A 12,034-nucleotide genomic window follows, 5' to 3' on the forward strand; every position below is an offset into this window, starting at 1 on the left:
AGAACAGCGTGCGTTTTTTTTTTTTCTTTTCTTTTCTGAAGCAAATGTTTTATGGAGGTGTTTGAGGTTTTCGGAGTTTGGAAAGGTGTGGAGTAGTCGCGAAGAAAAGAGGTGAAAGTGGTGGAAAACAAAGAGGGGTTGAGTGGGTTGATTTTCAGGCAGATGAGAAAATGAAGAGTGGAAAGACAGAAGGGAGACAGGAGGAGAAATCAAATTATTCTTTGTGCTCTACCTGCCACAGAGGCTGCAAGAGAGCATTAATCTTTTAGCCCTGTCTGCAGGTGACAACACACACACACACACACACACACACACACACACACAAATGCACCCAGACATAACCAAACCACACTTTCTTTTTCTAAACGTGCAGTCACACACGTGCTTGTGCTTTTGCAGTCGCAATGCCGTTGCACAGATAGCAGCAGTGATTGACGAGTGAGGCTGGTAGGACAGGAAGGAAGTCCATTTACAGGCAAATACGACACGAACAGGAAGAAATGATTCCTTAAAGTCCTGTCCTGTTCATTTCTGCCAGAAATAATGAAAGTGGAACGGCAGTTTGAGCACAACTAAGACCCAGGTTGGCATGAAAACCTTTGAATCATCTGAATAAATGTAAAGCAACTGCAACTAAATGAAGTTCTGATAAAGATCATTTTTGATCATCAATGCACAATAAGAAAACCTCATAATCAGGTGTGTGTCTCAAAAGGAAGCTGAACCTCACAGTTGGTGAAATATTCAACAGGTTACATTATTTTCCCTTTTTGGATGGTTTGGATGAACTTGGCCGCTCTGCTATACAATGAAATGTGTTGAATATGTGTCAATTCTGATGTTTGGGTTTTTTCATCATAGCTGTTGAAGTTTAGGCTCATGGGAATTAACTCACAGTATTAACTAAAGCTCAGATTCAAGGCTGAACTTGGTTTCATTCTCCCTATATCACAGCGTTTTCACAAAAAAATAACAGGAACCTTGTTTTATGAAACAGAGAAAGCCTTGAAGTAGGTTAAAGTGTATAAAGTGTTACTGGAACAGAAGCCTAGTATTAGCAGTATTTAATGATTTGTCGATCATCAGAAAATAAGTATTGTTAGTATTTTAAAATAAAATAACATGGAGAGTTGTACTGTTTGTGTAGCTTCTATGTAAAAAGTAAATATTTGAGGAGAACCTCAATGAATTAGAAATAAGATGATTTCAATCTTCAATTATGGCCACTCAATCAAAATATTGTGTACTCCATGACACTTTCTGTTTCTATGTTATATTGCAGTTGTACATTTTACAGTTGGTCTTTTTCTTGTTATTCGTTGGTTTATCATCTGTGCCTTAGGGCTCCACAATAAATCACAATTTCATCACTATCGTGATATGAGCATTCACAATCAAAACATTGCAAAAGTCTAAATTATTGGAAATAAATAAAATCAACCAGCGATGAGTTCTCATTCGACATTTGCACCATTTAGCTTTTGGATGGCGTGTTGGGTATAATGGCCATGCTCTCGCACCATTTCAATGCAGCCAAATGAAGGTGGAGCTAGCTGTCAGATACCCTTCAGATGAATTTGTTGCTGATTTAGTGGTTTAATAAAAAAGATTTTTGGATTTAGTTAGATTGAGGTGAAACACGTCTGAAACTCAGGCGTTGTGTAAAACATGAAGAAAAGCAGACGCATAGAAACCGAGTTGTAGCTAATAGCACTCATCATTATTGCAATAATAAAGAATGTTATCACAGATCCCCACACTACGCCGACTAGTGAAAAAAAAAGTTGTTGACAGAGACAAACAAAAACGCTCTTATTCATTTCGGGTTCTGTGGCAAACTGACAGTGTCATTAACTGAAAGCAATTATTTAGGAATTATCGGTTTGGAGAAATGCTCCCAAAGTCTATTCTGCGGTGTTGGACCAACTTTGACTGGCAGAGGTCTCTGGATTTGTCTCTGATCTCATCAGTCCTTCAATGGGGAGACCATTTCTCTTATTATCCCTCAAAAGAGTGAAGACCAACACCGCCTGTGTGGGTAGTCCCAGCCGAGCAGCTGCAGCTCCTCTCATGTCTCTGCTGAGAGTTCACAAGGCCAGAGCAGGGTCGTGTGCCTCTGTTTTGTCAACAGAGATTATGAGAGTGTGGTTGGCAGGCAGGTAGGCGGGGGGGAGGTGACAAGCAAGGCTATTTACATCACCCAGCCAGAGTGTGCCTGCCCGGCTAACTCTGTCACCTTTCCTCCCTCTCCCTTCCTCTCTACTCCTCCCCTTTAGTCACCAACACCCAGCACCCTGCCCACAGCACCCTGCCCACAGCACCCTACCTTCTTGGCCTTTAGAATGGAAATAGAGACTGTGTTCAAACAAAACCCACAGTAATGATTGCAGCTGGTGCCTCAGTGCTGTCATGGCAGAGTTTGAAAGAGGGTGAAAGAGAAGAATCTACTCAGCCAAAAATGGTCTTACACAAAGAACTGAAATATTTTTCAGGTTTTTTCAACCATCACAAACCTTTCTGCAAGCCGTGGAGCTCTGTTGCATCCTTCAAATAGTACGTCTTTGAGTGCAAGTCATTGAGAACGCAGTAACTAGACCGAATCAGCATGGATTAACGTATACGCCGTGAATAAAAATTTGTTCTTGCTCATTTTTCTTGTACACTCATCGTCTGCCCTCGGTAACCCTTTTCAACACCTTCTCATTTGTTTCGTTGTTGTTGTTTTTTTTGCCTCTGCTGTGACTCACTCTGTCGTGGGAAGTCTGGCCACTCTGCACTCTGTTTCTGTCTGCCATAACCTCATTTTGTTACATCCGTGTTGGAGCATTCAGTTCATCTTTTTAACATTTCCTCAAAAAGTTGACTGCTCATCATAAATGTAAACCTCACCATAACAATATTCCATCATGAAAGGAACAGTGATAAATCAAGCAGTCTTCTTAACCTGTTTTAAACCTTCATACATGCACACTGCAAAACATGACTAGTTCTATGATTTACATAGAGTTTATTAACAAATAGACATTAGACTTGATACTGCACAAGCATTGTTTCTCTGGGCTGTGATGTCTGCAAAGGTCACCTATGACAAAGATACTTCAACAGCATTATGTCATGTCTTTAAGAGCTTTAGAAACGTTACATTGATTTTATGTATTAACAAAATATTGGCCTTATTTTGAGGCTCATAGGGAGGTCAGGGGATTTTCAGAAAAACAGTCAGGTTCATCCTCTCGGAACTATAAATATGAACAGCAAAAGAAATGCAAACCTGGGGCCTGTTGCACCAGCTAGGTTTGAGTTCTGTCCTGAGTTAGGGTGTGAAGTCAACACTGGGGGGAAAAAAAGTAGTGAGTGTCTGATTTCAGTGTGTTTGGTTGTTTACATTGCTGGCTCCATAGCCTAATTGTCTCCGAAGATGCGAAGAGCTGGGAAAAACTTGAGTTGGTTACAGCAAACAGCCTGCATCCTTAATGAACAGTGACATGAAGTGGTGAAATCTTCAACTAAAATGTACACTAAATGTAACAGTAGGCCTGCTCTTTTTGTTGGACGGATGAAATATTGTCTCAGCTCATGGGGGGAAAAAAAAGGTGAGAGTACAAGACAAAGTCACCACACATTTTTGAGGGATGTAATGCGTCGCAGAAGACGCACTGCCACTACCAAACAGGCAGTAAAACGCTCTGCTCCTTTCAGAACGATGCACCATGACCACAGGTTCTTTACAGAGGATTGGCACCTATTAGAAGCTACTTGTAAGATTTAAAGGTCCCATATTCTGCTTTTTCTGGTTTTATATGCCCTTTAGTGTGTTTTCCAAGTGTCCTGTGCATGTTTAGGCACATCTATGCGCAAAAATTCAAAGTCAAATTTGTCAGTGCGGCGTCATTGTCAGTGTGAGATCACTGATCTAAGCCCATTGGCTCGTTGTGGCAAGCCCTGCAGCTCATGTTGAAATTTCCGAGACGCGTGCTGAGCGACTGACCAATAACGACAGAGCGGATCGGCAGACCAATCAGAGCAGACTTGGCCCACGTGGGGTCTAACAGTGGGGGCTCAGCAGAGCGTAGCTGACAGACTCAGAGCGTAGAGGGAGCGAGGAGGAGCAGTACATGAAAACAGACACTTTTTTCGAACTTCAGCTATTGTGAACGTACAAAAGTAGGTACATAAAATATTACATTAAATATACGAACCCCAAAAAGGGCATAATATGGGCTCTTTAAGTTATGACTTGTGCCCACAGTATGATGGAACTATCTCAGCTCGTGCAACACCGTAAATGTTAGTCATGCATAAACTCTGTCATAAGTTAGAACTTAGATTTCCATTAGTCTAGGTTTGAACTTGCGCAAAACTGGTGGAACCCAGTGCCTTTAGCTACACTTACATGGGACAAAGGGTTGATTATCTCACGTCTGTGTCCCTCTCCTGTTGCATGTGAACTTAACTAGCGTTTGATTTCACGCCTTCTCGTCCTTGAGGTCAACTGCTTCCTCTGTTTTTGCCATAAAACCATAAAACCTGCGGTTCATGGTGAGTAGTGACCCCTCTGGGTCTCAGGCTCCGAGGTCACTGACAGTTTGCTGTCCTGTAGCAGCTTCACCCCAGGGTGATGATGCTGACCTGACCTGATCCTCTTTTCACGCCCGTCTAGTGACCCTGAAAATATGTGGGTCGGCTGACAGCGGGAAGGCACTCACCCCTTTGAAATCGCTCTGGTCAAGATCAGGGTTGAGAAGCAGGTCGAACTCAGAGTGAAAGTTCAGAGCTGCTTACCTGCATGTGTGCACTCACCTGTAAAGTACATACCAGCAGAAAAAAAGACTCTCTTGTGACTGCTCAGTTAGTTGGGAGCCTAATTCTTTCTTTTTTTTTCTCCTCTGGCTGAGCCACAGACAGCTGCTGCTCAGTAACTGCGCTGATTAACAGCCTCCTTCCCTCTGATCCTGATTAATGTCTCTGAGTCATCCTCAACTAAATGATTTAGTCTACAGACTTAAATGAACACAGAGACATTGTGTGGCCACCGTTCACTTTTCCTGCATCAAAATTGGTCAATTATTCCAGTTATTTCTTAACTAAGGCAAAATATGTGCCAACTACTCTAATGAATGAATCATTTTAAAGCAGAAATGTCAAACCCTTCTGTATTCTTTCATTATGCTTAGACTTTTCAGGTTTTCTTTGGTTTGTAGGTTTAAGCTACGACCTTGTCACTTCTGAGTACAACAATCCAGCCTCACCTATACCTCAACAGTTAGTTATGTTCCTGTATACATGATTATGTGTATTATAGGAGTATTTATTAATTAAATGTTATTTGTACAGGGACGAGCATGAAGCAGGTCAACCAATGCACTTATAGCCTGAGCTAATACTCAGTGCCTGTTCTTGGATGGGTCTTAAAATTATGTAAAAAAAATCAATGACAAGAAGCACACGAATCTCTGATTTGACTCATAGATGGTTCTCTTTTAAAGCTAATTTTAGTGTTTTGTAAATTGTCCTTTGTCTCCCTTTGTGTGTCTGGCTGTAACTCTGTGTTTTTGCTGCTGTCTGTCTTACCAACCTGGTTAAATAAAGATTGATTTAAAAAAAAAAAAAAAAAAGAAGAGAGAAGAAAAAAGAGACAGTACAAATCAAACTCAACAATAACACAGACAGAACAATGCAGGGAAACAATATCATCATGTATGTGTTTCCTCAACATTCATGTGTTTTGGTCCTTAAATACACCAAGCCATTTCTTTTTTCCATATCTACGTGACATCTTCTCATTATGGCTACAAGACTGGCTGTTTTCCTCAGCCGGGACTTCCTCTTTCTCACTTTGACTACATCTCGCCCTTTCTCCCTTGAATTGCCAATCTCCGTGCCCACCTCTCCATCGTGCTGCGCTCCTTACTGCCATCACCTTCTCCCGTTTCCCTCTTTACGTGTCTCATTCCCGCAGCCCCCTGCTGCTGCATTGTGCCCAGCGCAGCCCCGCTGCCTCTCTGCCACCAGGCCCCACTGCCTGTGGCGTGTAATTGACTTTCTCCCTGCGCTGAAAAAGCGGGCGGCCCACGCCAGGCTGGAGGTGACCCATTTCCCTGGGGCATTCAGCAGCCTCCTAATCAACCATTCTCTGGGGCCGCCTCATTCACTCTGCAATTAGAGCAACTCCCCCTTTGAGAACTCCATCAATAGGCTGGCAGGCAGGCGGGCGGTAGAGCAAAGACGGAGTTTCACTCAAACACTTTGCTTTGGCTCTTTGAGTTCTGATCCCTCCAACTTCGTGCCTCCTCCTCTCTGCTTCTTCGCCTCCTCGTCTCCCTCGTGGTGGGTTTCATCAGACAAGAGTGAGCGGGGTTTTTTGTTTTTTTTTGTCTAACGATGAGCGGCAGACAGGCACACAGGGAGGCAGACGGGGATAGCTGAGAGGAGGCGCAGGTAGGGAAGCAGACAAAGGCAACGAGACAGTCAGACAGACAGAAAGTCAGATGGGGAGGTACTCATGGGAGAGATTAAAAGAGAAATCTGAAAGAGCGGGAGGGATTGAGCAAGAGGATCCGCGCGTCTTCAGAGCATCTCTCGCTTTTTAGAAGAAGATTTATAAGTATTCCCTGTTGTTTTCTTGCAAGGGAATATACTTGTGTTTCACCTGGCGTTGAAGGCGCGCATGAAAGCAGCCATCATATTGATCCTGTCTCAATCAGAAGGTGTGTTTGCTGCTTGTTTCAGACTGATATGATCTTATTGCGAGCCTGGAGCACACGACTGAATATAAGAACAATCTCTATCCAAGAAAGAAAGAAAAAAAAAAAAAAGAACTCCAAATGCAATCAGACATTTTTCTTGGACAGTTCTGATCCCTCAAGAAGGAGCGTGAGATGATGGTACGTAGTGATTAAATAACAGGCCCTGCATCTCTCCCATGTCGTTGGCCTGATTTGCGATGCAGGAGAGGCAGTGCTCTGGTCAGAGGATAACCATGTAATCAATGGAATGAAAAAGCTGCTCTGGCTGTGAAGGTTAAGAGGGGTACTAGAGGCTTTCAGCCCACTCTGTGCGCCACACATGCATTCAAAACACACAGCAGACAGTCTGAATGTTACATCTCCTCCTCTACTACCTCCTCCTCCTCCTCCTCTCACCTGTTCCCCTCTCCTCCTGTCTTTCTTTGACATGATTTGTATCTCTCTTTCTCTCCGCTCGCTCCTTCCTTCTGCCTCCGCCTTTTTTCGCTCTGATTCCCCCCTCTGTGCATTTTTTTTCTTCTTCCTCTGCATTTTTTTCCATCTTCAACTATATTTGTCCTCTCTCTCTCTTTCATTTACTCTCCTCTCCTCCTCCATCCTCTCTCCCCCCCCCCCCCCCCCCCCCTACCTTTCCCCAGTGTCAGCTGCTGTCACTGTGGCAAAGAAAGTGACCAATCAGAGCCCACTTAACAGCACCGGCTTCTCCCTCCCTCCCTCATTTCTTCCTTCGCTTCCTTCCCTCATCTTCCTCCTCCTCCTCCTCCTCGCTTCCTTTCGTCCCATCTGCCTCTCTCTCTCTCTCTCTCTCCCTCTCTCTCCCTCTCCCTCCCTCTCTCTCTCTCTCTCTCCCTCTCTCTCTCTCTCTCTCTCTCTCTCTCTCTCCCTCTCTCTCCCTTTCCCTCCCTCTCTCTCTCTCTCTCTCCCTCTCTCTCTCTCTCTCTCTCTCTCTCTCTCTCTCTCTCTCCCTCTCTCCCACAACCTTTATCAGCTCACTTCCTGGAGACGAAATGTGAAGCATTATGGGAGACAGACGGCTGTCTAACGGGGTTAGTCGTGCAGCGTGGCTTATCATCAGAGACACTGCTAATCCTGTGTGAGTGTGTGTGCCTGTGTGTGTGAGGATGCAGCATATGAGCTGATGAACTCATACATGCACGGGCCCACACAAACAAACACAACCACACATGCTTACTCTCTTTTTCTGAGGAGGAGGAGGAGGAGGAGGCGGCAGACGAGACATGTTTATGTTCGTCAGTCTCTGGCTGGAGAATATGATTTGCATGATATAAGCATATTTCACCCTGCTGTGTGCTGCTGTTTTTCAATGTATCCACTTCACAACGTGCCTCTGTATTGTTTATTTTTGCTGAGTTCAAAAACACATGATTCCCACGTTCCTTTCCCCCCATATTTGCCTTTTATTATAAGAGCTAAAGGGCTAATAGGGACTCAAAATCCCTCTTCTGCCTCTATTGAAGTGTTATTTACACCCGTGTGTGTGTGTGTGTGTGTGTGTGTGTGTGTGTGTGTGTGTGTGTGTGTGTGTGTGTGTGTGTGTGTGTGTGTGTGTGTGTGTGTGTGTGTGTGTGTGTGTGTGTGTGTGTGTGTGTGTGTGTGTGTGTGTGTGTGTGTGTGTGTGCGTGTGCTTGTGCGCGCGCTCCTTCCTCTCAGGTGCTGATATGTGTTCACGATGAGCGGACTGGGGGAGAACTCCATGGAGCCTCTGAGCTCAGAAAACCGAAAACGCAAGCTCTCCACTTGTGACACGCCTGGTCTGGGGTGAGTGTGTCGGATCAGCACAAAAAAAAAAAAAAAAAAGGGGGAAAAGTGGGCTACTGGGTCAGTGGTTTGCTTAGCCCAGCCGGTGTGACTGCTTCAAATGCTTTGAATCGAAAAGAACTTAAATAACATGTGTGGAAAAAAATAAAATAAGATTAAATATTCAGTATTAAATCAATCATCATCATGCTTATAATGTAGTTTCTTCGTGAATGTTTTCTTATTAAATATTCTTAAAAAATTAGCAAATTCTCATAATGTAAAGTAAACAACATGGTAATATAAAGCCAAAAGTACCTACTTTTTTAACTGTTTTAAACGGGGAGAAACTTTAAATATCCTTTTCCGTAATGGTTGGGATAACCGCAAATGTATTTATATAAACTGTATTTAGATTAGAATAATAAAAATATGACAAATTATAGTCCAGAAAACTCTCATACTATGAGCAGTAACAAGACTTAAGTGCTTAGTGTTCAAAGTTGAGCTTGATACCACGCTCATCTCTACAGCAATATAAAACAACTGGCAGCATGTTTATTAGCTTAGCTTAGCATTATGGTTCTTCACCTGGGGGGGATTGATTAGTTTGGGTTAGGGTTAGGGTTAGGGTGATCTTCTGCTAGCAGAGCAAAAGTTGCAAAACTGACCTATATGTAATTCAGTTCTACTCTGCTAGTTGTATTTTCCTTTATAACCTTTTTGTGATACAGATTTCATAAGACGATGGTTGATGTGGGCACTGAGTACAGCATCTATGATTTTTTTTGCCCACCTGGTAATCTCTGTCCCCATGCTTCCAGGAAACAGCCTCAGTAAAATACTTTTTGCACAAAAAAAATAAATTCTGGACAAACTCTTTAAAAGCACATTACCCAAAAGTTGCTTTTTAAACAGGCTACCTGCCAACGCAACCTGCAGTCAGGGGGCTTCACATTGTTGTCAAATCTTTTAAGCACTGCCAGCAGTTTAGAGAGAAGGTGGAGGTGCTTCAGTTTAGCTCTAATCTTTGCACGTTGCCCCATGCAGGTGTGAGAGGAAACGACGGGAGCAGGAGAGCAAATACATAGAAGAGCTCGCTGAGCTGATCTCTGCCAACCTAAGTGACATCGACAGCTTCAACGTCAAACCGGACAAATGTGCCATCCTCAAAGAGACAGTTCGCCAGATCCGCCAGATCAAAGAGCAGGGTGAGTGGACCGACCGTCAGAGATCCTAAGGGCTGCAGAAAGCTAAAAGTCAGATTGACTGTCCAAGAGCTGTGTGGAGGAAACATTGGGGGAAGATGTTGAGGAGAACGAGTGGAGGAAGAGACAGCTGGGGGGGGGGTTTCAGACACACACATCCGTACACGCGAGCCTCCTCAGAGCCCAGGTGCAAGGACGAATCAGTCATTCATCTCCCACAAATTTCACAGCCTCGACTGTTTATGTTTGGGAGGAAACATTGGCAGTGCTTTGTGAACCTGTCATCCGTGTGTCTGTGTGCTTGGGTGTGTGTATGTGTGTGTGTTATGGGCATGCACAGCTGTGTGCTGGACTCGCCAGGGGCTGTTTAATTGGACGTTTGCAGGTAATCACATGCCCATCCATTCTGCTGAACTGCCAAATTATAAGTTCTGTTACAGCTGCTGTTGTCACATTTCTGTCTCTGTTACGCGGCCAGCGTCTCTACAGAGAGCACTTTAAGAAGCTGTGAGTGCAGTGTGGACGTGTTTTAACTCAGTGTCACTGTAGATTTTCCCGTTTGAGTTTTGAATTCTCAAGACCAAGGGGGAGGGGGGAGAGAGCCTTCGCTGAATTTTGTTCTGTGCTCGGCTCAGTCAGCGTCTGCCACCTCGGCAGGAAGGGGAAGAGGCTACAGCTGGCCCTGACTGGCTGCTGACAGGTTGCCATAGTTACAGGAAGTGAAGACAGAAACGACACAGGCGTTTAGAGTCACATCTCGCCTGCTACCTGTTCCTCCTCTCCCCTTCTCACTTTCAGTTGCTCTCACTGCCACTCTTCATATTTTGCACTTTTCTCCATCAGTTAAACCTGTTTTCAGTCCCACTTGGATTTATTTTGCTCTATTACGTCCCTCCCCTCAACTCCTCTTCTTCTTCCCTTCCTTTCCCCCCCCTCTCGTCTGTATTGCAGCACAATGAATTGCAGCATCTTAAGGTTTGCTGAGAGCATCTTAAGATATTGAGTGAACGTATGGAGTGCAGAGTCCCTATTTCTGTCTTTCCTCCTTTATCTCTGTCATTCTCTACCTAACTCAGAGTGCTGGTTGTAGGCAGCAATGGCTTTTTTTTTTCTTTGTGTGGGTATCTGTGCCCCCTGGGAGCTAATCAGATAGAATGATTCCTGTAGCTGAGCAGCCCCCGCCTCTTTCTCAGACCAAGCCCTGCATGAACACAACAACCAAAAGCAAGCCGTTTTCCCCATCTACGTCTCTCGACTTCATCTCCTGTCCTGCCTCTCGCCCTCATTTTCTCTGTGTCTGTCTGTCTATCTTTTTTTTCCCTCACTCCATTAATTCAGGTGCCTCGGCTGCTGCCCCTGCACCATTACAGCTTCCAGAGCCTCTCTAGCTCTCTCCCGCGCTCTCTCTTTCGCTCTCTCTCTCTCTCTCGGCTCCAGCCTACCAGACAGTCCCTTAGAGTCTGACACTGAATATAAAGCACGAGGACGGCTGCTACCTGCTCCACATGCACCCAGCCCTCTATTCCTCCTGACGGGCTCCTCAGAGAAACCTGCCTCTGTCCCTCTCCCTCCTCACCTGTAGTTTTAAATCCCCCTCAAAAAAAAAAAAGAAAGGCAAAAAGTAAAAAGTTAAGACTGAGAAATGCTGCCCCCTGCTGGTGCCGCTAGAGTAGTGAATGCCTGGCTGTTAAGGTATTGTCTCTTTCACCTAGTGTTTCTCTGCTGCTCCTGTTTTTTGTTTTTTTGCTTCTTCTAAAGCATCTGAATTTGAGCCTGTTTATAATTGTTTTAAAATGATTTCCAAAAAAAAAAAAAAAAGTCTTAATTGTATCTCTTACAGGAAAAGCGTCTTCCAATGATGACGACGTCCAGAAGTCGGATGTTTCCTCAACAGGTCAGGGGGTCATTGACAAGGACCACCTGGGGCCGCTCCTGCTGCAGGTGAGTCCAACGCGCAACCCAAGACCACCTGACAATATTTGTTCAACACATTTGAGTGACTTACTCTCTGCTGCTGTTTCCTCAGGCTCTCGACGGCTTTCTGTTCGTGGTGAACCGCGAGGGCAGCATCGTGTTTGTGTCGGACAACGTGACGCAGTACCTGCAGTACAAACAGGAGGAGCTCATCAACACCAGCGTGTACACTATACTCCATGAGGACGACAGGGAGGAGTTCCACAAGAACCTGCCCAAGAGCAACAGTGAGGAAACACACTTAGACACAAAACACACACACACACACACACACACATGCTGCATGTCTACTCAGAAGGAAACCATGCCTGACATCTTCCACACGGCTGAGGTGTAAAGCAGACTTTG

The 12,034-nt window shown here is 44.5% G+C and overlaps 1 protein-coding gene across 3 annotated transcripts in view; it reads left to right on the forward strand.

Moving 5' to 3' along the window:
• Positions 1 to 12,034, forward strand: part of LOC132989632 (nuclear receptor coactivator 3-like) — a 46,203-nt gene that overhangs the window by 21,851 nt on the left and 12,318 nt on the right. For all 3 annotated transcript variants that reach the window (XM_061057354.1, XM_061057356.1, XM_061057355.1), the window contains 4 exons: positions 8,418 to 8,525; positions 9,555 to 9,715; positions 11,553 to 11,653; positions 11,739 to 11,913. In XM_061057354.1, coding sequence (XP_060913337.1) covers positions 8,437 to 8,525; positions 9,555 to 9,715; positions 11,553 to 11,653; positions 11,739 to 11,913 — 526 coding nt within the window. In that variant the 5' untranslated portion in view covers positions 8,418 to 8,436. The remainder of the gene's footprint in view (positions 1 to 8,417; positions 8,526 to 9,554; positions 9,716 to 11,552; positions 11,654 to 11,738; positions 11,914 to 12,034) is intronic.

Source organism: Labrus mixtus, chromosome 15 (genome assembly GCF_963584025.1).
Source record: "Labrus mixtus chromosome 15, fLabMix1.1, whole genome shotgun sequence".
Taxonomy (NCBI): Eukaryota; Metazoa; Chordata; class Actinopteri; order Labriformes; family Labridae; genus Labrus; species Labrus mixtus.